At 38.3% G+C, this 23740-nt stretch overlaps 1 protein-coding gene across 4 annotated transcripts; it reads right to left on the reverse strand.

The window, feature by feature from the left end:
* Positions 1–144: 144 nt before the first annotated feature.
* LOC105685896 (CREB-binding protein) lies at positions 145–23718 on the reverse strand. 4 transcript variants are annotated; one of them, XM_012400361.3, is made up of 26 exons: positions 23132–23718; positions 20168–20323; positions 17674–17885; positions 17155–17535; positions 16320–16803; positions 15420–15758; positions 14910–15233; positions 13093–13299; positions 12609–12972; positions 12311–12483; positions 10297–12044; positions 10032–10189; positions 9308–9388; positions 8843–8977; positions 8145–8621; positions 7852–8017; positions 7558–7734; positions 7189–7422; positions 6787–7017; positions 6479–6598; positions 6105–6406; positions 5776–5983; positions 5428–5618; positions 3767–4094; positions 2718–3162; positions 145–1501 (listed from the first exon to the last, which is right to left on the reverse strand). In XM_012400361.3, exons 1-26 carry the CDS (start codon positions 23211–23213, stop codon positions 1026–1028), a joined length of 8199 nt encoding a protein of 2732 aa, XP_012255784.2. In that variant the 5' UTR covers positions 23214–23718; the 3' UTR covers positions 145–1025. The 4 variants fall into 4 exon arrangements, with proteins under 4 accessions (XP_012255784.2, XP_025602827.2, XP_048511860.1 ...); XM_025747042.2 differs by having other exon boundaries at positions 2718–3165; positions 15420–15719; positions 23132–23717; XM_048655903.1 differs by having other exon boundaries at positions 2718–3165; positions 23132–23717.
* Positions 23719–23740: the final 22 nt, after the last annotated feature.

Genomic DNA, 23740 nt, shown 5'->3' on the forward strand with positions numbered 1-23740 from the left:
TAATAGTAATAGTAATAGCAATAATATTATGAATAATAATAGTAATAATAATTATAATAATGATAATAATAGTAATAATAATTGTAGTATAGTATAGTATTTACATAGTGGTTATAAGAGGGCCCTGTTAGCTATTTGAAGCTATTTTTGATTCAACTGTACAGGCAGGACCCCTGATTCAAAACTTTTCAAAATTAACACGATTATACTCCTCCTGTAGTAGCAAACAGCAGCCTGTTGTGAATTAATAATTTTTTGGTTGTGACACCACCATCTCATTTGTTTGGTTTAAAGAACCGTTTTTGCCCCCATGAGCAGTCAGTTGATGCGTAAGTCAATGATCACAAAATTTAACCCTTCTAAATACAGCATCGGTAGCTGTTCTAATTCTTAACAAATTACCTTAAGTTAATATCTATTAGTTATTAACTTTTCCCTAACTTCTGCGTTTACTTACTTTACAAAGTATCTTGTCTGCCTCTTGATTATTATTATTATCATTTAATATATAATAGAGTTCTTTGTTTTGCTTTGCGTCTTGTTACGGTATAATAGTAATGGTAATAGTAGTCGCTACTAGTATTTCAACTATTAATATTAATTAATGTTAAGTATACACAACACATTTGTACGATTTCACTCAGCCTGCGCAAGCAGCCGCGAGGAGGGTGGGGACGACGGCCCTTACAGTTTATTTATTAATTTATTTAATTATTTATTTTTATCAACGTTTCTTGAGTTCTTTTTTTTATTTTATAACGGGTCACAGGGCAGGGGAGGGCTTTTTATATTGTATTCAAGTCTCTCGATATCTTCCACTCAAGTCTAGTCGTGATTTCAGGCTGATCTTGTGTATTTAAAGGAAAAAAAAAAAAACCAGTCAAATCATTTTTCACCATTTGTGGAACTCACTCCGATACATGTAAGAAAATCTGATTCCAACGACAGTATTTCAGAATGGAAGAAATAGGCGGGGCAGTTTCCGAACACTCAGTCTTGCTCGGAGCAATGTCTACTAACAGTCACTACAACCCCTCGACAAACTTTGAAAGTTGGTCCTGCGGTGTCATGGGTGTCACTTCACTAGAGTCGGCGCCACTTGCAGGGGGAGGAGCTGGGGATGGATGGTGAGGCATGGCAGGAGGATGACCAGCAGGTACACCCGTACCACCGCCAAGCTGGGACAGCATCATTTCACTGGGACCACCGAGTTCATGGGCAGGTGAATGAGTAGGCGTTCCGTGCGGAGGGTGATGATGAGGAGACTGTACAGGGCCAGCACGAGGGGAAGGAACGGGTTGATTGCGAGGTGAGGGAACTGGTCTCGGCGAGGGGTTCGGTTGTGGAGACCTAATGGGAGGTGGAGACCGGACCGACTGCATCAACTGCTGTTGTACCGAAATCCCAGGAGGACCCATTACACCTTGAGGAGAAGGTACAGGAGGTGGTGTTGGTTTCAAGCCAGGTTGCCCATAGCCCTGCTCGTTGAACCCGCCGTAACCTGGTGAAAGAGAATAAAAGATATCAATACTAGTCTAACAAACCATATCATCAAACATGCATATTGAGCAAATGACGGGGTTAATTCATGAGAGAGAAGTATAAATTATTCAAGATGTTCGTCAAGCTGGGATAAAAGTATTGCTAATTGGTCAACTTCAAAGTTCACCTTATATCCTATCCACTCTATTCCAAGTTCAACAGATATGGTATAATTTACAACGCCAATTAGAATTAAAAATCGGATCACACAATGAAAAGATCAAATTATATTTAGTTATATTAAAACAGTGACACATTACGCTAAAGACTATGGGCATTTAGGAAAAAAAATTCTCAACAAATGAGAGCTCAAAATGTTATACGCAAACACTGAACTTTGATGAATTCTGCAATAACACATTATAGAGGAGGTATAAATAATAACAATGAGAGAGATAATGTGTCATTTTGAAATGGTAGCCATTTCAATATTTAATAGAAAATTTCAACTTCCACTATACATCAAATTACATAGGACACTCAATTCTAAATATACCTAAGTGATTTGTGAACGTGGTAATTTAGACTTTGAATAGGTAATTAAGCCCGTCAGCCCTTATGCAGATATGAGTATTGTACATAGATACAGTATATTTTTATATATTATATAGTAAACATACATACAATATATACAATAAATATATACATATATAAACACACAATGCACACACGTGAATATGAACCTGTCAACTTCCCGAGTACGACTGGAATTTGAATTGTTTCGTCAGCAATAATTAATCACAACCCTATACCTTGTTTTCAAGGATAGCAGTTCTTTGCTATTTCTAACGATCATTTTGCCATCCCCCTCAACTAATGGGTAGCGTCTGCTCGATTGTAGAGATTATCAATTCATTTTTCTCTAATAAACTTGCACGAGTAAATTGAAACTTAACTATGTGGTCAACTGATACGTAGTCAAGATAGGGTGAGAGTAGAAAATTTATAATAATTGAATGATAATAATAAATGGTCCCACAAACACAGAATACGCACTTTTAAATCTTTGTATTTCCGACGCAAAAATAAGTATCCCACTTGATTTGACGATCAACGTATCACGGATATTGAGTCAAATTAAATAATCCGTCAAAATAAAACAGTTGTTGCTATAATAATTATAAGATAATCGAATATTATGAACTAAAAAGTCTTGAGTTAATCTTGTTGCTTACCAATTAGCGGTGGCCTGATTGGTCTTTGCTGACCGTACGGTGGAGCAGGTGGCTGAGTAAATGGTTGCTGCTGTTGCTGTTGTTGTTGCTGTTGTTGTTGCTGCTGTTGCTGCTGTTGTTGTTGCTGCTGCTGCCTTTGCATCGCAAGCAATTGCTGCTTATACCACTGCTGTTGCTGTACACTATGTCCCTGTCCCGGCTGTTGTTGTTGGCTGAGCATCGCTTGAATTTGCATTCTACCCTGCTGCTGCTGTTGTTGTTGTTGCTGTTGTTGCTGCTGCTGTTGATGTTGTTGTTGTTGCTGCTGTTGCTGCTGCTGTTGTTGTTGCTGCTGTTGCTGTTGTTGCTGCTGCTGCTGGGACATCATATGCTGCAAACCGGGCTGCTGTTGTTGAGGTTGACCCGGCCCAAGGGGCCCCCCTCCGGCACCATGTTGGCTTGTTTGCTGCTAAGACACGAAATTTGTCATGTGATTCAACAACCTATCGTCACCATAAAGTCTATTTTCAATTAAACCTTCAAAATTTTTTCACAATAAATTCCAAGTGTAAAATCAGTATGGTGTGCCGGGAAGTAAAAAAGATGTGGTGAGTTATTGTCATTCCCAAAAAAAAATATTGAAACCAAAATAAACAATAAGTCAGAGGCTAGTGTGTTGGTCAAATTTTGGAGGTAAGATACATAATATGAAAAACAAATTATGATATTGGTGATAAACGTTACTCCTTGATAAAACAAATAAAGTAAAATAAGATAAAATAATAAAAAAATAAAGAAACAAAAAAAACGCCCACCACCAGATACATCAGTGCACAATCTATGTATGTTGTTGCTGTTGAACCCAACTTTCTAAGATTTTGGAAAATGAAGAATAAGTTTCGAGACCTTAGTGATCAAGTTAAAGACAGATTCTACATAACCAGTCAACGCTTTGCTATTATAGACTCGAGTAACTACTATACATCAAGCATAAGACAAGACAGAACATGCCCTCTGTTTGAACAATTTATCGAAGTTCCGCATACTTGCTATCAACTAGATGTACGTACTTGTCTTTGTTTGATGAATGCAGCCATCAACGGAGGATTGCTCTTGAGTATTTGTAAAATTTGGTTTTGTTGTTCTGGCGTGTTAGGACTTCGAAGTGTTTGCATGAGTTGTTGTAGAGCCCTCTTATGCGCCGTCGTTGGATCATTTGAAGACTGCGGACCAACTGGCCCAACAGGTCCCGGGATAACGCCTGGTTGCCTTGGCATCTGCCCAGTCATTCCCATAGTAGGTTGCCCCGGGTGTTGTTGCTGTTGCTGTTGTTGCATCAACTGAGGAGCCTGTTGCCGAAGCCCAGGGTTTTGCTGCATTCCAGGATTAGGTGGATATCTGGAACAAAATTTGACACCACACTCAGAGGGCTATATCTCACATTTATTTCTCAAATTCTCGGGTGCTCAAGTTATTAGGGAGATTTAGGATTTACTTGAAGCTAGATGAAAAAATAAAAAATGACAGCCTTTCACAATGAGCGGACTAATAACACTATTAGTCTCAAAATTAAGAGCACCGATATTTGAGCTAGAAACGGTCATATTAGAAATGTACAGATTCTGTATATCAAGTTTTCCTTTCGTTATATCTGTGCTCATTTAACTTCTGGATATTAGATTTTCTTTACGGGAATCACACACACTTGACAATTTTGACTTTAGAGAATTAGATTTGCACCGATTAGCAATGGCTATCTGTGGGTCTATTCTGAAATTGAATTTCTTTACTTGGCATGAATAAAGTTTATTATCGGTCATCCTCAAATATTATTAATGGTCCGAGGGTTGCCAAGTGTTGATTCTTATCAATGTAGCAATGTCATCTGGGCTGTGTGAAATGGAGTGATTTTAAACCCCCAACTTCTACAATCAATGTCATATAGCACAATCTTGTGGAACGTTTAGGCTGAAGCTTTCGTCACTCAATGACATGAAAGTATACATATACAAAGTGCTTTCTCAAATATTAAAACCACAAAGCAAAGTTTCGAATGCTAAATACAAATTGAGTCAGGAAAAAATTAAAATGTAAACACTGCAAAATGTGTTTGAATACTTTCGCACAATTCATATCACACCATTCGATTTGAGTCAACTGATTTTTCAGTGATCATAATGGCTCACGTGCCACACCCAAAACGTTATAGACATTTGACAAGTCCGATGAGCAATCATTTGATGATGACCATAGCAGAATCAACTCATTTCAGTACTCATCTCTTCTCGTAAGGATCGTATTAAGGTACGTTTACAACAAACCAAAGACTTTTTCAAATTAAAGGTTATACCGTTGAGAATAGATAGGTACTATTCTCAAGGGTTATACCAACCAAATGAGAACAGTCTTCTTTTGTATCAGCAAAAAAATAGAAACTGTTATCCGGTGTTACTGTACAAACCATACCACATCTACTAGCCAAAGGACTGGTTCGAATTCTGTTATAGGTGGTGATAGCCAACCAGAGTACACTAATAATCATGAACAATCACACAACAAAAAGACCATTAAATAAATTATCCTGAAAAAACAAATCGATATCCAGTGGAACAAGAAGGATTTTAACTCAAACAATGAAATAATTTCACGACTCCGAAATAATTCAGCAAGTCGATTTGCGACGTAGTGAAAAAGTGTTGGATAACTACAATTATTAGAAAATAGAACGAACCTCGGCGTCCATTGATCCATCGAAATAAGGTGAGTACCAGCAGGATTAGCCATTTGGCCTGGAAGTGGCCTTTGCATCGGAGGAGGCGGCATGACACCACCGGGTTGAACTGTCCCACCAATACCACCGCTAGGTGCGACTTTTCCATAACCAACATGTGGCACTTGTTGTCTCGCAGCTTCTTCCTGGACCTAAAGTTTAAAAAAAAAAAGAAAATTAGTATGAAAAATTATTTACAGTTGTTCATGATGCAATAAGGAGCACTAGAAATGTAGGAGCACTACCAGCATAAATCGATGGTTCTGCTAAGCGGTTGTAAAAAGGAGATACCAGCAAGGGTTGACATACCTGCTTAACGACTTGAAGCACGTTGGCAGGCGGTGTTTGAGTACCAGGTTTAAGACCAATACCAGGCTGGTGAGAGGGAAGATTAGTAGGACTGACTCCTGGCTTAATTGCAACTCCTACTGGAATTGCAGGATTTGACGATTGCCCACAAGGCAATGCTCCAACCGGACCAGTTGGCCTGGTCGTATTCATCACAGCCATTCTTCTCCTGAAGACGAAACAGGAATATAGATTAGATGTTTTTGAAAAAAGTATTTAATATCAGAAACAAAATATGGATCCTAACTGTAGTTGCTGGTTAATATTTGCAATAATATAGAGCAGCTTACCTGAGAAGTTGAGCTTGTTGTAAGCGTTGCTGAAGCTGCTGCTGTTTTAATTTATGCTTAATATTGGAACAGAAAGGTACTAGACATTTCGTCTCTTGGCAGTGCTTCGCGTGGTAACAACACAGTGCGATTAATTGCTTGCATATAGGACAACCACCATTGGTTTTTCTCTTGCATACTTTGGTGTGAGTAACAACACGTTTCATCTTTTGACAACTTGGTAGCCTGCAGTTAGCATCTCTGCATTGACAGGCATGTACCAGAGACTGAATACATCTCTGAATAGACAACTTTCGTGCCTCCTATTTAAACAAAGTTCAATGTCAGACTCATTTATACAAATAAAAAATAGTAAATAGCAACCAATATCTCACTTGTGGATTGGCTTGTTTAGCATCAGCTGGTGAAGAGCCGTCATCCAAGTCGAGGCCTAATCTATCCATTGGGTGAGGATGGCCATCTTTTTCTTTACAGCTTATACATAGATCAAAATCCTGGACAATGGGAGAATATTCAAATGTCAATGATTTAGTAGATGGGTTGGTTGATATGAAAAAGAATTATCACGACTCGACTGGACAACGAATAAAACATTTGCTAGTTTTATAACATAATACGATACGAATTTCTGTACCACAAAAACATTAAGAGGAATTAAAGGAGAAATTATTCTTTCACTTACGTCGCACACAGTGCAATGATATCTGGTTTCAACATGACTCTTGCAGTTGTTGCATGTATAGACGAATTTATCTTGTCCCTGGTTATGTAACTCATAGAGCATGGACATAGAACTGAATTTCGCTCTGCGCAGGGACGAAAATTCATAATGTCTTTCCCGTGCCATAGTAAGGAACGCGTCACGTCCATCCATCAAGTCACAGTTTATTGCAGGATCAGGGTCTTGGATTGGCTATGGAAAAAAGGTAAATTTCGAATTGAACAATAGTTTGAAGAAATGTTATTGGCCAAAAATAAAAATTAATCCTGATATAAGAGCGTGATTGACATGTCTAAGAAAAGCGTTCATATTTCAAGTCGAACGAATGTATGCTGTATTTTATACACATCCATTAATACTCACGGCTAAGCTGGCTGCGCTTTGTGCACTGTGTAGTCGTATTACGAAGAAGACTTCCTTGTGTTTCTCCATGGTAGCAAAAATCTTAGCGGAGAGATCATTCCCTGTTTGTGGAGTATTAGATTTCTTGCTGTTTTTACGCTGGTTGGCTTTTGATTTATTCGATTTCTTTGCTTTTTTCTGTCCTTTCTTTTTCCCATCAGGTCCTGTCTCTGAATCCTCAGACAATGAAAATATCTGAAAATAAAGAAATTGATTATTTACCAATCTTTGTTGTCAATCAACTTGTGCAACTCTCTAACATTTGAGATTCCTCCAGACCAATCGTATTTCATAAAAAATGAGCCTATCTCTACAACTGAATGAGCTTACCGCATTAGCTGCAGCTGCAGCTGCTTCAGCAGCTTCGGCTTGTCTCCGCTTTTCCTCTTCCTCTTGATCCAATTCTTTTATGCTTTCCTCCAAAACATTCGGCCAGAAGTCACCTTCGAAATAAGGCAACTCAGCAGCAGATGAAAGTTTATCTTCCATAGCTTGCTTCAAGATATCCTGTGAAGGTGAATTACATTATGTTAGATTGGATAATATTTTGATATTATGGCAACTGAAACAGAGTGAAAAACAGTGCAAATATTGCGCATCCAATAATCATATGGTTGTACTAACTTTGTAATCAAGGACTATTCTTTCTACCATTCCTTTATCCAGCATTTTCTTATACCACTCTTGTAACCTTTTTGGTTTTGGAATTTTTTGCTCCTGTGGATGACAGTGGAAGATGTAGTCATCTCCTTCGGAGGGTGGACATGCCCAGATGTGGGCCATTGTATAACTGGAATTTTATACAAAGTTTACTGCTATAATTCTACTTTGTACTGACGCACAATAAAAGTTCAATCTCAAACCTCATTGAATTTTTTTGTAGTATATAAGAGAAAAAATGGTTAGTTATAACTTACCCAAGTTGTTTAGCGTAGTCGAGATATCCGAGTAAAATTTCATGATAAACGGCAGTTCTAAATTGTCTCGGCCTGAAGAAATGCACGGAATCCAGATATGCAATATACACTCTTCTGGTGTTAGGTGGGGTACACTCGCTACCGTACTCTTGCACATGCATACCAAAGAAGCATACATCTGTGCCATCAACTTCTTCAAATGCAAACAAAGCTTTTGCTCTGTAAGGAAATTCTCCCGGCATCTCCTTATTATCGACAAATCTGCTTCTCATTCCTGGTTTTACTTCGACTACCTTGTCGCTAGAAGCTACCACTCTAATAGCAACTTCCCCAGCACCAGCTTCCTTTTTCTTCAAGAAATTATTAACTCTCGTTTCTATGTAAGTCCCTAGTTTTGTCACAGGTAGCCTCTTGGCATTGAATTTATTCTCCTTGCGCATTTGACCTTTTTTCTTTAGACAATTGTCACAGGTAAAGCTTTAAAAATAAGAGAAAAATATTATTTTAATCACAAGGTGCATTTTTCAGGTTTGCTTAGTAACGTACAAACGAAAATTGTTATCATCAGACACAAAATATGTCTTATGTATGTTTCAGTACGGGGCAGAATCGCAAAAAAAAGAAAGACGCTAACAAGTTTAGACCTGGATAGTAAGCTGAAATGTAATTTGATTCTATAGAATAGGGTTCACACTCACCCCAATGGCCAGATTGTTTCCATATGTAAAACACAGATTTGATGAACTTTTCTGCCACAATCTGTGCAGACAACAAAAGGTTCTAGTTCAAGATGATCGTTTTTCATTTCTTGGAACTGTTCTTTTTTTATGGCACTGCAATGAACATAATAAAATTAGTAATGTAAGATATGATAAGTCAGTTGTTTCAAACAAGAAACTCTGAATATTTTGTTTTCCAATTATAGCACTCCATTATGGTATTCTCATAGTTTTCTCAAACAGACTGTTATTCTGTCATAGTGAGAGTAAAAAAAAATCATGATAATCACACATTGTGTCTTTCTGGAATGCTTGCTAATTGGAACAAGCTATAGTTAACAGAAATTGGTTATCAACCAGAGTACTGTGCTTACAAAATATTCGGGGTGAAAATCACAGAGCACCTAATATGAAATTACAAAAAATAAGATAGGAAATACTTACGTCTGTGGTTGCGTTGGATCCTCTCCCAATGTCACAGTGTCTCCAGGTATATCATTGAAGCATTTTTGACAGAATGTGTATCTGTTAAAAGAAAAGAAAAAATGACTGCATGTAGTGAATAGTTTAATTTCAGAATCGGAATTTCATTAGTTAACATGACATGGTCACTTCACGCACAACTAATAAAAGTCTTCTAAGTTAAATATAAAAAGATGCCAGTCATGTAATGTCTGTTATTGGAGAATATGACTTTGTAAATTCGTTATTCTAAAAGTAGCCCAAAAACATGTGACCACCTTTACTGCGTATTGAATCATTTTATCTACTATTGACTTGATTAATGTACTCAGTGACTATAACTGCTTAGCTTATGTTCTTAAAATTGAAGCGACTTTCTAATGAATTAACATACAATGCGGCTCACAAGCAGTTCTTGGCGAGCTAAGGTCATAAAATTAAATATACCTGCAGTGTACAAGGATTATCTAAACAAATAATGGATTACTTGTCACTATGTTCTGAAAAAAAATATGGAAACCAACTGCAAGCAGATAACGTACCATACAGAGGATGGAAGATAAATGGCTGTTCAAGTTATCAATGACAGATTTATAAGCTACCATCTAAATATCGTTGATATTGCAATGATTCTTGAATAACACATAAAAAATTATGTGCTAAATTCGTTCTAACTTCGCATTGAGCAATAGAAATATTCACATACCTGTTTTGATACGAATAGTATTTTGCATCCCTCGGAATGGTGCAAAGTTGTTTTCCAAAACAACATAAAACTTGAGGATTGAAAGTGTATTTTCTTCCACAACAGTAACCCAATGCCTGCATTACAGGGTCGATTTCTTGCTCAAATACCTCCGACAGCTGCAATATAAATTTTCTTATTTTAATTACGGAATGGTCTTTACATAGACACATCTAATAGCACAACAAACACTACGTAAACGAAATGGTAAAATAACGATTGTTACCTTAGTACAATATCTGTAGACTCTGGACGTTTTGCGATTATACAGCCAAGCATTGTCAAACATCATCCAAACGTCATCGACATACTCCCAGGGATCGCTGTACTGTCCAGTGTCCAGTTTTCTTTTAATAGTTGACAAATCCATTGGCTTCTTTACGATGTCGAAGTAATCCGGAATACCCAGTGCTTGTGGGTCGACAGGTTGCCTGAACGGTATAGATTCTGGATCTTGCCGATACAGTTTTTCTAAAGTGGGCATCAATGCTTGTCTGAGTTCATCTGGCTTAAATAAGCACAGTCTTTTTTTGTCAGTTGACGTTCCGCTAGGCTGAATAGGTTCTGGAACCATGGGCTTAATATCAGAGGCTGATATATCTTGGCTGGACATTGGAGTTACGGCCTCTTCTTTGATACTACTTTCTTCCTTGATTGTTCCATCACCAGACGTTTCTTCCATCGGTTCTGTTTTAATTTCAGTTTTCATCGATATGTCATTATTAACACTTTTCCCACCATCCATTCTATGATTGTCGGAACCATCTTCAGTTTTGATTTCCATTTTCACATTTTCTTCCTTAATAGAATCCAACTTTCCTTTATTGTTGTTCGTCGGTGGACTTGGTGAATTATCTCTGTCTAAAGCAGCAGTGATAGCCGCCATTTGTGACGACATAGATGAGCTTCTTGGAGCGTTTAACGCAGCTCTTTCTTGAGAAGTCATACCTTTGCCTAGACTTGCCAGTCCCGCAGGAGATGGGGTGGTACCAGGATGTGGTGGTGTTTTATTTGCAGCAGACACAGTCTGGTTAGGAGTCATTAACGAAGGAACTAAGGGTGTACTAGGAGTGGAAGTTGTCGATTGTGGTCCGTTGGTAGTAGGTGTGGGGCCAGGACTTGGCCCACTGGATGCAGGAGGAGGAATAGTTTGAGGTGTAGATGTTGCGATACTAGTATCACCAGGGGTAGAGGCAGAGAGAGGTCTGGCGGTAGGAAATTGTTGATTTTGTTGTTGACTACTTTGCTGCTGCATAGTACTGAATGGCGAAGGCGCCTGGGGTATCGTTGTTGCATTACTATTCTGAGTTGCTGTAACATTGGCTTGCTGCTGCTGTGCCTGTTGCTGTTGTTGCTGTGCCTGTTGTTGTTGCTGTGCTTGTTGATGTTGTTGTTGTTGCTGTACTTGTTGTTGCTGTTGCTGTTGATTCTGTTGCTGCTGCTGCGCCGCTTGTGCATGTGCTAGCCTAACTTTCATAATCTCAGGGAATTGATGTTGATTCTGTACCGGTGATGTATTTGGTAATCCAGGAGTCCCATTCGATGTAGGAAATTGACTAGTTGTGGCAGAAGCTGTTGTCGTGGTTAAATTAGCTTGCGACATTTGTGGTTGCCCAAAAGGACTTAGACCTGGATTTGGCACCAGATTAGGATTGGATGTCTGTTGCCCATTTGGGCTTGGGCCTGGTGGTCCAATAAGCATTCCTTGTTGCTGCTGTATTTGTTGCTGTTGAAGTTGTTGAGGAAATTGCATACGATTATGTGGCATACCAATCCCAGGTAGGGCACCAAGCTGGCCCATTCCAGGAGAATGACTCCGAAGATTCGGTGGAACGGTCCCAACTGGCCTGGGAGGGACTGCTCCAGTAAGACCTTGAGGAGCTACAGGCCTTAAACCTGTGCCAGGGGCACCAGGTGCCTGCTGCTGCTGCTGAGCTTGGAGCTGCTGTTCTTTACGTTTTTGACGTTTCTCCTCTGTTATGACACAATGTTTAAATCAGTTCTCTCTACTACTGGCAGAATTGGAAAATCTCAATTGTCAACAGAAAATATTCACTCAAACGGCAAAAACAGAACGTATTGAAACTGGTATATTGTTAGCAGCATCAAAAAGAATCATGATACCTAGTTAGAGAGTTCATTTTGAATGGACCCCAGCTCCTGAGATAATGAGCCAACTGATCGTTTAAACTACTAAAATTAATCTATACACAAAAGATTGGTTCGTCTTATTTACTCACCAAGCTCCTTCTGAATCTTGTAAATCTTCTCAGCTAATAGATGATAGTATTCGGATCTAGAATTGGCCATTTCGTACATATCACCTTCAACTTTTTTCGCATATGCAACCAGATTGTGCATTCTCTTGTCAAGCATTGCTTGGGGATCGGGTGTGGGAAATATTGCTTGAACCCTATGAAATAGAGAATAAAAAAAGAAAACCATATAAATGGATTGATTGAAGTAGAATATTGATTGACAAGGATAATTATTCATTATCCAAATATGTATATTTTTATCTTAAATGTGGATACTCACAGCTTATGAACAAGATGATTCCTGAGATCTGGCGTGACAGACTGATGCCACTCCTTAGTTCCTTGAACCGCAGTCGCGGTTACTTGACCCGGCTGTAATCCTGCTGGAAGTTGTAGACTAGCTGCTAATCTATTTTCGCTCAAAATCCCTGGCTGCCCAGCATCGTTCAGCCCAAAGAGCTGCATACTAACAGATTGCTGTATATTGGCAGCTGCCTGAGCTGCCGCTGAAGTAGGAGCAGTTGTAGGTGGAGCTTGACTTCCAGCTGCAACTGCCGTTGGATCAGAGCTCAATGGAAGGGAGACATTAGGAGCAATTACTTGCTGTCCTGCACCAGCCACTACAGGTTGACCCGGAACAGTTACTGCACATCAATAATGATCAAATCAATGTTTTACATCATAAATCCCGAGGGTGAAACTTGGTTACAAGACACAAGGGAAACTTTGCAACATTTCTGAAGTAATGAGAATTCTGGATATACCTTGAGATTGAGGTGGGGCCAGCCTTCCTCCCTGCATATTACCAGGTGGACCTTGAATACCTGGCCCAGGCATTCGAACGACTCTGCCAACAGGTTGACCAGCTAATGACCCAGCAGGTGGTGGACATGGTATTCCTAAAGCGTCATATGCTCTCTTCATATCCGTTGCACTCGGATTAATCTGACTGTTTGGTGGCGTTGCTTGTACTGAGGAAAGTAAACATAGGGATATCATTTCTGCCCAGATTGGTAAGAAGACGAAGCAGAAAGAGAACAGAAATTTTGGAGAACGTAGAACCTTGCCTATTCCTAAAGTTATAACGCTCCCTAACATCGAATATACGAACGCTCAACTTACATTATTGCATAACTATTAGCGGTAATGCCGGACTGATGAATTCATTCATAATAGATGATTGTTTGCACTGTCAAATTTCATTCAAGTCAAACACGGTTGGAGTATCAAAAGGCGAATGTCCTTAATGATGTGTAACAAACGAAGACTGACAACCTGAGTCAAATTTTAACTTCAATATAAGTAGATTTAGTAATTAGCAACTGCAAAATTTAAAGAGAAATTTTCGATCGAATTATACTAAAACATGAAAATTCTTCAAACTCATAATCTAAGATGAATGTGCTACTTACATTTACATAAATGTAATTGAAGTAATGTGTATATGGGTTCAACACACTCATCAACCGGAGGAAAATCTGCCCTGGATATTTATGGAAGGCTTGTGATCCTACAAATCGCGACCGAACCTTATTCCCCAGAGTAGGTCTGGCTTCCAGCTACACTATGGTTGCCCAGACTCTGAGCCTCAGTATATATCGTAGCAATGCTAACAAGAAATGGTCCACCTGAGCCTCTCATCTGAGTAACAGGAATGCCAGACCCACTCACAAACTATGCTGCTCACATCATCAGAATTGGAGCAACACACTCTGTATTTAGCCACATGTCTGAACTAGACATACCATAGAACGTTGAGCTAATATGGAGCTAGTTTGGTATGGTCGAATTATTTCACTAGTTTTCAATATTCCTGTGGAGATCTCACGTCTGTTATTGATTTCATACCTGAGATAGTTATTAGTGATATTCTACGAAGTTCCATTGAATAAAATGGAATTAACATGTTCTTTATTGAAATTAAGATTAAAATTACACTTTGACGGAAAGAGCCATAAAATAAGAAATTTCTACGAACAAGCATTAAATATAGGAATGCAAGGAAACTAATATTCAACAGGGCACATTACGTTCACTCCACCAAATTGTCAATCTGTTTCGTTCTCTTTCAAGGTATGCAGCTTGTTCGATAACCCAGTATTCGCTGCTTGCATCTTCTTTCAATTGGGACCATATATCTAATTTTCAAGGAAACACAAAAATTATTTCCAGAACTAACTAGCGCGTCACGTTTTCTCCTGTGTTAATGGGTATAGGTATAACAGACTCTAATTCGATTTGCCGGTATTAGATCAGGGCAGCTTTGATGATCTATTTTATACAAGCCCAATAGACACATCTTTGCCAAACATCAACGCAATTTAACGCGATATAGCAGAAGCAAAAATTTTCATCAAGTGAAATAATTCTCTGAAATATTTATGCCCCTAACAAAGCTATCCAGAATCTCTGAGAGGTAACAAGATGCTCGACTCTCAATGATCTTCCATCGGTTCCTACATGATTGTGGGTGATAAACGCTGCCTAAATCATAATTGTCGAGAGGACAATATATAGAAATACCGTTGCTGTGTGGTTTACTCATGAGAACATACACATATTATTAATTAAAAAAAATTACCTCCAGCAGTATTTGGATTCCTGTTTTTATCCGCCTGTTTCAGAGGTAAACAGACAGGGCAATCACTTCGCTGGCAGTGCTTCCAATGACTTATAATTTGCCTTGAAGAACTGCAGTGGGGTACGGAGCAACTTTTCCCTGCTTGGCAAGTTGTCATATGATTCAGAACATTTTTCATCGTCTTACAGTGTGGCAAAGTACATTGCCATACGTCTCCATTAGCCTGGCTCTCTCGCCTTTGACATTTGTGCGCGTGCAAAAGTAACACCAGCTGTTGCTGAATTAATTTTCTTTTTTCAGGGTCAGCGGTTGAAGGAGGAGCACCTATAAATTGTTCAATGATTTTACCATAAATATAGAGGCATCTGAATGTCATTCAATATCGTAGCAGCAGCTAGGAACTACCAAACAAACGAAATTAAGTTTCGTATATTTTGAGCATTCTTAATGACTGCAGTTTATATTAATCCAAACATGTGTAAGATCAAATATTATACAATCAGTACAAACCTGGTTGAGCACCACCGCCAGGCATTTGGCCCTGAGTTGCCTGCTGAGGACCAGGTTGTCCGCCACTTGGGGCACCTGATTGTGGTTGTGCGGGACTTGGTGCCGGTGGTTGAGCTTGCTGTGCCATCCCACCTTCTTGGCCCCCAACAATATTGCCTGGACCAATAGGTCCTGCTGGCCCACCAAACCTGGCGACTTGCATTGCAGTCATGTTTGCACCTGCTGGTCTTTGTTGTGGAGCGACTACACCAACTGGATTATTTGCTCCAACTCCTGGGGTTGGTGCACCACCTGGCGATCCTGATGAAAATTTTACTTTCAGACGAGAACAAGATACAGCTGAAAGGAATTTGGACAGTTTCAAATAATTTTGAAATGCAAAAATGGGTCAGACGGTCTGCACCTAACAAAGTAAATCATCCTAATCTTGGAAATACTGAAATGAAATTCTACTCTCTAAAACGTAGTGCACTACGGCAGCCAGTTTTATATTCGCTTTTTTTGCCGAATAGAGGCAGCTCGAAGTACATGGTTGAGGCTTTGGTTTGCATAATAGATAATATTGATACTTAGCAAGTTGTGGGATATTGTAGAAAGCAATAGTTCTTTCAAAAAGTTTAATTTGCGTTTATCAGACTCAATTGCAGGTACATGAATTTATTGCACAATAAACGTGGGCCATTTTTTAATTAATCATGATAAACCCACATTTACTTTTTGAAGTAAGGATGCCAAATATTGCTACAGCTGTTCTCCAAAAGAGATATATTGCTGCAATCGTTGATCATCACCAAATAACATATATATTGCCCTGCTTGCATTTCCATTAAAAGTACATCCTTTCTCACAAATGATTTAGTTACAAAAAAAAAAAAGAATCAATCTCATAACTCAACTCACCATAGCCGTATGGACTCGAAGCACCCATTTGGCCCATATTGGGTATGTTTGCCATGTTGGGTGGCGCTGGCATTCTAGGACCAACCATCGCTCCTTGGTGTACCTGTTGATGGGGACTCTGGCCTCTTGCTGTTCCTACCATATGAGCTTGCTGCTGCTGTTGTTGTTGCTGCTGCTGAGCTTGTTGTTGCTGCTGCTGCTGTTGTTGTTGTTGTTGCTGTTGTTGTTGTTGCTGCTGGGCCTGTTGCTGTTGCTGCTGCTGTTGTTGCTGTTGTTGCTGCTGTGCTTGTTGTTGTTGTTGCTGCTGCACCTGTTGTTGCTGTTGCTGTTGTTGCTGCTGTTGTTGCTGTTGCGCTTGCTGTTGTTGCTGCTGCATGACAACAGCTCTAGCAGCCATCATACCAGGCCCATTCTGCATCTGAGCAACACTGTGAGGCCCTGCAGGGTGATGCATGCCTTGAGCATTGGAACCTATCATTGTTACCTGAAAAAGAAATCATACGGGATTACATACCTACAGTAAATCTCAAAATAGTCTAGTGCCATCAATCCAATCAGTCCAAGATGATCTACATTACTTTGAATGAGTAGACAAAAGACTGGAGATACTAATTCTGCTTTTCCAATAAGCCTTCAACAATGCATTGCATGACTTTTGTGATACATGAAAGGATGAAAGCTATTTAAATATCTTTTTGAATGTACGATATTTGGAAATATAGAAAACATATCCAACATGATATAGCTCATTATTAAACTAAGTTTGAAATTCAAAGATTATCAGATACAGCAGAAATTATGATTATTGGTTAACCTGTTATCTGAAATAACTTACGGTATTTAAAGGCTGCTTGTTCAAGCTATTCGCAACGATCAAGCCTCCACCCGCCATTCCACCCATATTATTATTATTGCCAGTTGCACTGCTCGTCATAACAAGCCCAGAATTCATTCCACCCGGAATTGACATTGTAGGATTACTCCCGGCCATGCTCATCGAAGACTGAAGCCCTCCCATAGAATTTGCAATTGACATTTGATTATTGGCTAGTGAGCTGGCTATACTACTTGGTAAATTACCAAGACTGACAACCATCTGAGAATCGACTACGCCTTTGGAAACCGAAACATTCGGTGGGGATTGCATGTTGGGACTTTTATTGCCCAATGTACCTGCCGCCATTGCCAGTGTGTTTGCAACTAAATTTTTGTTGCCCTGTTGAAAATATAAGTGAACATACATTAGAAACGAATATTCTTAATTTCATTCAAATTTTCAATCATTTTATATTCAAATTACTTTGATTGTTAACCGCAGGAATCGGTTATCAATTAAATGGGAGGTGCGCCTGACCTGTTGTTGCATCAGATGATGTGATAATTGCTGCTGTTGCTGCTGCACATGTTGTCGGAGCTCGGAATCCAATGCTCCATTTTGTTGTCCTGGTCCTGGGCCAGTTGCAGGTGGTTTAGCACTTTCTGTTGCTGAACTCCAGGATCCAGATGACAATAAGTCGTCAGGAAGATCATTTTCGAGATCAAACATATCAGTGTTTGTGATAAAATCTGTAGATATATATAATATTGTGAATGTTTATATCCTTACAATAATATTTGAGAAAGAATGGAAAAAATAAATGTCCACTAAAAATTATTTTCCTTAAAGAAAAATCCTTGGTTCCATAGAACTGTAGTTCCTGGAATTTTTACTCAAGAAATAACAATGCATACAATGCCAGAAAAGCTGACATAGTAGCACATAGAATAAAGCTAAATCATTTTCATTAGATTTTGGAGAGTCATTAAGTTTTAAAGTGGGTGAGAAATTATGAGATCAATGAATATATTTTTTCCATTGTTTCATCGATAAGACAGTGAATTTTGAAAAGTAAGGTCCACCAAGGATTCAGAGAATTAAGTTAGTAACCGTATGAAGATCAGGTTAATACCGTCACCATAGCTTTCATTGAGTTTTATTTAATCTTTCTCCAACTTTTAATCCACCAAACCAAGAAACAGCTCACGATTCAGGTTCATGAGTCTTCACCATATGCACTATACATTTCATCATATAATTGCTGAGGGCAAAACTGATCACAAGTAAAGTTGAATCTCTCAGTGGCATTAAATTCTTTTAGGCCATAGAAGAAAAACTGAATAAAAATTGGAACAAGCTCAATTTTCAATTTATGGAATATTAGTAGCTTTGAATTACGTGAACTGTACACACGTTGCAGTGGTGGTATTGTTCAACTCCAGAAGATTCGATCTGTGGCCACAAATTGCTAGAGCATTGATATGCACAAATGTATACCGTTTAAAAAACACAAAGATTAAGTATCTACAAACAAATTATAATAAATAGTAAATAAATAAGACATGAGACATACACCGCAGGAGCAAAACTTAAGGGAGATTACACAGTAGCGAAATAAAAATATTTCACAATAAACTCGTGCTTCACTACAAAAGCTGCAAAGCTACTTATGGCAAACTGCATAGAGACATGCTTAGAGATCAAAAGAGTTATACAAAAAATCATACAGTTTGAAAAGTTCCTTCCTTTTTATTTCTCAAAACACTGAGCGTAATATACACAAGTAGCTATTTCATACTACGATAAGACGTTAATAATTCGATTTTCATACCGTGCCTGGAAAGTAGTTTAGAATGACAATACCGTTGTTGCTTTCTCATTTCTTTAGAAAAAAAATTCCAAAAATCTTATAACCCCAGTATGAAATATGTAACAAAAACAGGCCATGAATACTTTCTATCTTTGGGCACCAAGTAATGTCATATTAAATAAATTGAACACTTTCAACAAGTTTGTCTTGATCAATTGTCACAACATACTTGCCCTTTCAATGTCAATTAATATTAGATTTTCTCAAGCTTCATTGGCTTGTAGAAAAGAATTTACAAGTCCATGGTAATAATAAATTAGGACCTGTTGATTTTACTGATTTCAGTATGTGCCAAGGTATTACTTTTCACCAATGGTTAATTTTGATTTGGCCAAGTTTGCAGCATTTTGTTTGAAATTGAATTCTTCTTTTTCGACGATACCATTATTCGATATAAACTCTGCGTTACTGGCTGAAAATATTTCCATAAATCAGCCTACCTCCATTATGTAAAAAGTGACATCTCAACGTTTCTATTTGATCGACTAGCTCTTCACCACCAACATTTTGGAATAAACAATCTTACACAAATACTTGACCGAACAGGAAAATTTATTCTTGCTATGCTTCCGAAGAACAATTTTTTGTAATAGCGACATATAAGTCACTTGAATGGTTGCTCTGCGCATGTGTGTCGCATGTCTGTATAGAAATTAAATTCTTTTTACACTTCAGAAAGTTCATTAGGATATTCTGCAAGTTTTCAATTACCCAGGTATCTCAATGCTTTTAAGATAATGATGAACTTACGACAAGCTCTGTGTCTATGGAATGTAACATTTATTGAGTGTTTGAGCCGACAAATTATCATCTTTGAAGTAATGAGTAAACGCGAAAGATCCAATACAAAATTTGACACTGAACCATTAAGATATGGAATTTTACAACCAGGTTGAATTGAAACTTTGGAAAGAGATTTGTAAAACTCCAACAAATGATAATAATAAGGTGTACGAGCTCAGAAAGTTGACGTACAATATGAATGAAATTTGATCAACTGACGACAAGTGTTTATTCATTTCTTTTCTCTGAATAGGAATTCAGGGTGCGTGAATATAGATGACTTCTTTACTAATGGTATCCTTAAATGGCAGATGCACAAAATTTTTTTGAATCTTGATCATTTTCAGTTCGATTTTGGTTTTTGAGAGTAATATTTACTTCTTTTCTGGGCTGTATGGTTGTTCCAATGTGCCTGTAGTTGATGTTGTTGTAGATGTAGCTGTTGTGGCGGGCCCTGCATTTGTTGCATGTTACCACCGCCACCTCCCCCGTAGTTTGTGTAAGCATGGTGCATCATTATGGGCGCCATACCCACTACATGTATCATAGTTTATTGTTTGAAAATTCGTTAAATCTACCTATGTCATGGGTTCAAAAACAAAAACAGCCTTTCGGGGAGCTACTACTTACTGCAATTAAGTTAATTTTAAATCTCTGAGGAGGTTATGATACTTTTCGCTACCTTTACCTTAACTACAGGCGACACATTACCAATTAATAATTAGACCCAGTTAGGAGAAAACCCCTTTGCAACAACTAGAGCTCTATGCCTTAATGAAGCTGTACGTACTTGCCAATTCGTTTCTGTAATATAGCCCATGATGGAAATAACCAAAAATAACAGAAATGAAAATGAAAAACTGTTTGTTGAAGATTGTAAAAATTGAAAAAATAACCGCAATTTGAACCATGGATAACATAAGGTGGCTCTACTGCTTGTTAGACATCATCTAGGCTAAGCATGAAAATAAAACAGTTAGGGGTGTTTATAGACTAGTCATATAAGTAATATTGACAAAACTTTTAGACCATAAATTCACATTGTAACAACAATCAACGAACTTTTGTATGACAGACACGAGCCTCCGCAAATTATGACTCTTTTATTGGGACCTGATTAAAACCATGAGAATTAAACGGGGTAAAAGATTTGGTTCAGTTTTGTGCAAATCACTGCAACAGGAGCTCAAAAGCAGAGTTTAGATAGACTATCAATATTCTCCGGTGTTAACATTTTAGAGAAATCTGGATTCATAAAGGTTATCACAAAGAGGATCAGAGCAAGGCACATGACTATTTTGAAGAGAAATTCAGATAAGTTGAAATTGACAACTAAGATGATGAGCAAGAAATAGAATAGGCTGTCTAATAATGTATACGATAACAAGGTGAAGTTTTTTGTTTTTTCTAATCACTATGATAACTAGAAATGAAATTGGTTATCGAAAAATACATTTTTCCAGCATACAACTACAAGTGTCACCTCAGCTTTACATCAAATTGTTGCATCTGTCAGATTTTGATATACTAGTAGTTGAGAGTAGCTATTGACATAGTATGAGGGAAAAATAATTTATGCTCACTTTGCAGCAAACTCAATATAAAATTTGGAATAATAATTAATTATTGAGATACACTTCAGAAATTCTCATAACTACACTTCTGGCGATGACTAAATGCACTTACTTGACTTGGAAGACAAACAACACTGGATTATAAAAGATATGTTATTGGTAGTTTCATACGTGAGGATTTGATGAGAGCTATGGGACCGCCGATTGTTGTATGGAAACTCAAAATAAGAGAGATGGAGGATAAAGCGCCTAGATGAATAATACAACTATGGATAAATTTTTTCACCATAACCAACATCATGCACTAGTAATAACAATATTTCATGATTTATGCTTTAGAAATGACCAAAAGACCACACTAAAAGGCTGTTTTTATCGTTGATTGACACATAAATGTTGATTAATTTTTTTAAATATATGTATGAAATTTGGAGGTACTGCTATTCGGCACAAAGTTGATGGAAAGTTACAAAATTGACAGATTTATAATACACCAATGAATACTAGTATTTACGCCAATACATTATATAGCTATTAAAACAAATGAGTGATGGAAGAACATAACAGAAAAAAGATGAGAAAACATAAGTTAGAAGTTAGGCATGCATCTGTATTTTGTTTGAATCTGCTCTCATGAGTTTTCAAACTAGCCGTACAATAAACATGCCTTATAAGCACTGAAATTCTACAATGAGAATGATGTACCTTGATGAATAAAAAAAACCATTGCAATAATTAACAGATACATGCAAGTAAAAAATGCCCAGTTACTGCCGAGACGCTTTAGTCAATTGTGGCAACAAAATGTTCATTCATTGTATCCTGAGATGATGATTTTAGAGGAGATCGTTGAACAAAACATATCGACATGTTAGTTCTTGACTGTCAGTCTAGTAGAATATCAAGCAATCAATTTAATTGAATTTACACTTGTTTTAAGTAATGAGTTAAAGAATCAACCCTTGCAACAACTAAACTACTTGGTTATAGGTGTTTTGATGATCGCCAAAAAATCTGACAGGAATCAAGCGACGCAATTTAGAGGTTGGCTAAACCTTAGACCATACCGCAAGCGTTCCTTGTTTCATTACATGTGATCAACGGCAAAGTTTGTCAAGATTTATGAAATCTTTGTGACATGAATCAAGGTTATATGTTGATTGTATCCCGATTGCATCATTGTTGCATAGTCAGAGGCATGTCTGAAATTTATTTTGGAGCACCAAGAATCTCAGTAATAGATCAGAGTTTTGGTCTATTCGTTAAAAGTTCTGTGAAAAAGATAGAACGCAAAGCAAACATTGGGGGAGAGGGAAAGGGGGGAAAAAATAATCTGAAAGCCACAATTTGTATTGACACTCAGATTTTGATAAGGATTGATTTGGGAAAATGAAATTGAATGAAACAGGAGTTGTATCAGATGTTTGGCTGTCATGTTTCAGGTAGAACTATTTAACAAAGACTTACGTTAAACGTAGCACAGTTTTGGGAGAATTGATGGTAGCAATTAAGAGGGACAAGTTTGATGAAGATTGAACAAAATGGAATAATGGTTACTTTTGATTGCGGGCCATAAATCTGAATGGGAAATTGGAAATTTGTTAGTTGGTTGAGAGTTTTACGTCAAATCTGTCGAAACGGTGGAATCGCTCGCGGTACGCCTCCTTTTTGCGCGATGAATGAGGCATGGTTTATCGGGCCTTGAGGTTAGTTTTGATAGGTTCCCGATGGGATTCCGTAGGATTTGTAATGGAAATTAATGTTTTACCTGACGAATCCGAGGGCCCCTGGAAGGGGTCCGCCAATTTTGGCCGCTTGTTTGGCGGGCCGTCCACAAGATGATCGGCCATGTCTCGCGGCCGCCTGTTTACGCTTGGCACCAGGCACTACACTAGTTTGGGGGAGTCGCGAAATTTTTCGTGAGATTTTGTGGGTGAGATTGAGATTGGATTAAATGAAAACATAACCGCGGTGCGTTGAGGCGCTTTCCCACAGTTCGACGTCCCGGGCGTCCCCGAACGCACATAATTAACCATTGGGCATCTTCAGGATCACCCCAAGAGATCACACACAAGAACAACTTGACAAACTTAAGCGAAACTGGCTACGCGCACGGCGCTAGCGATATCCAAGCTCGCTACTACTGCTGCCCGCTGGCACCATCTTTCACACAATGATAGGCGCGCGAAATCACCGCGAATTATCGCAAACTTGGCCGCATTCACCGAACATTTGATTAATTTACACGCAACTTTGATCCGCGCACCAAACGCGATAGAAAAATCGGCCGCAACCCGGCCGCGCGCCACCAAAATTAAGCGGAGAAACGATCGCCCGAGTTCCGCACCGCACAAGTATCGGCTCACGTAAAATGGCG

Source organism: Athalia rosae, chromosome 5 (genome assembly GCF_917208135.1).
Source record: "Athalia rosae chromosome 5, iyAthRosa1.1, whole genome shotgun sequence".
Lineage (NCBI taxonomy): Eukaryota > Metazoa > Arthropoda > Insecta > Hymenoptera > Athaliidae > Athalia > Athalia rosae.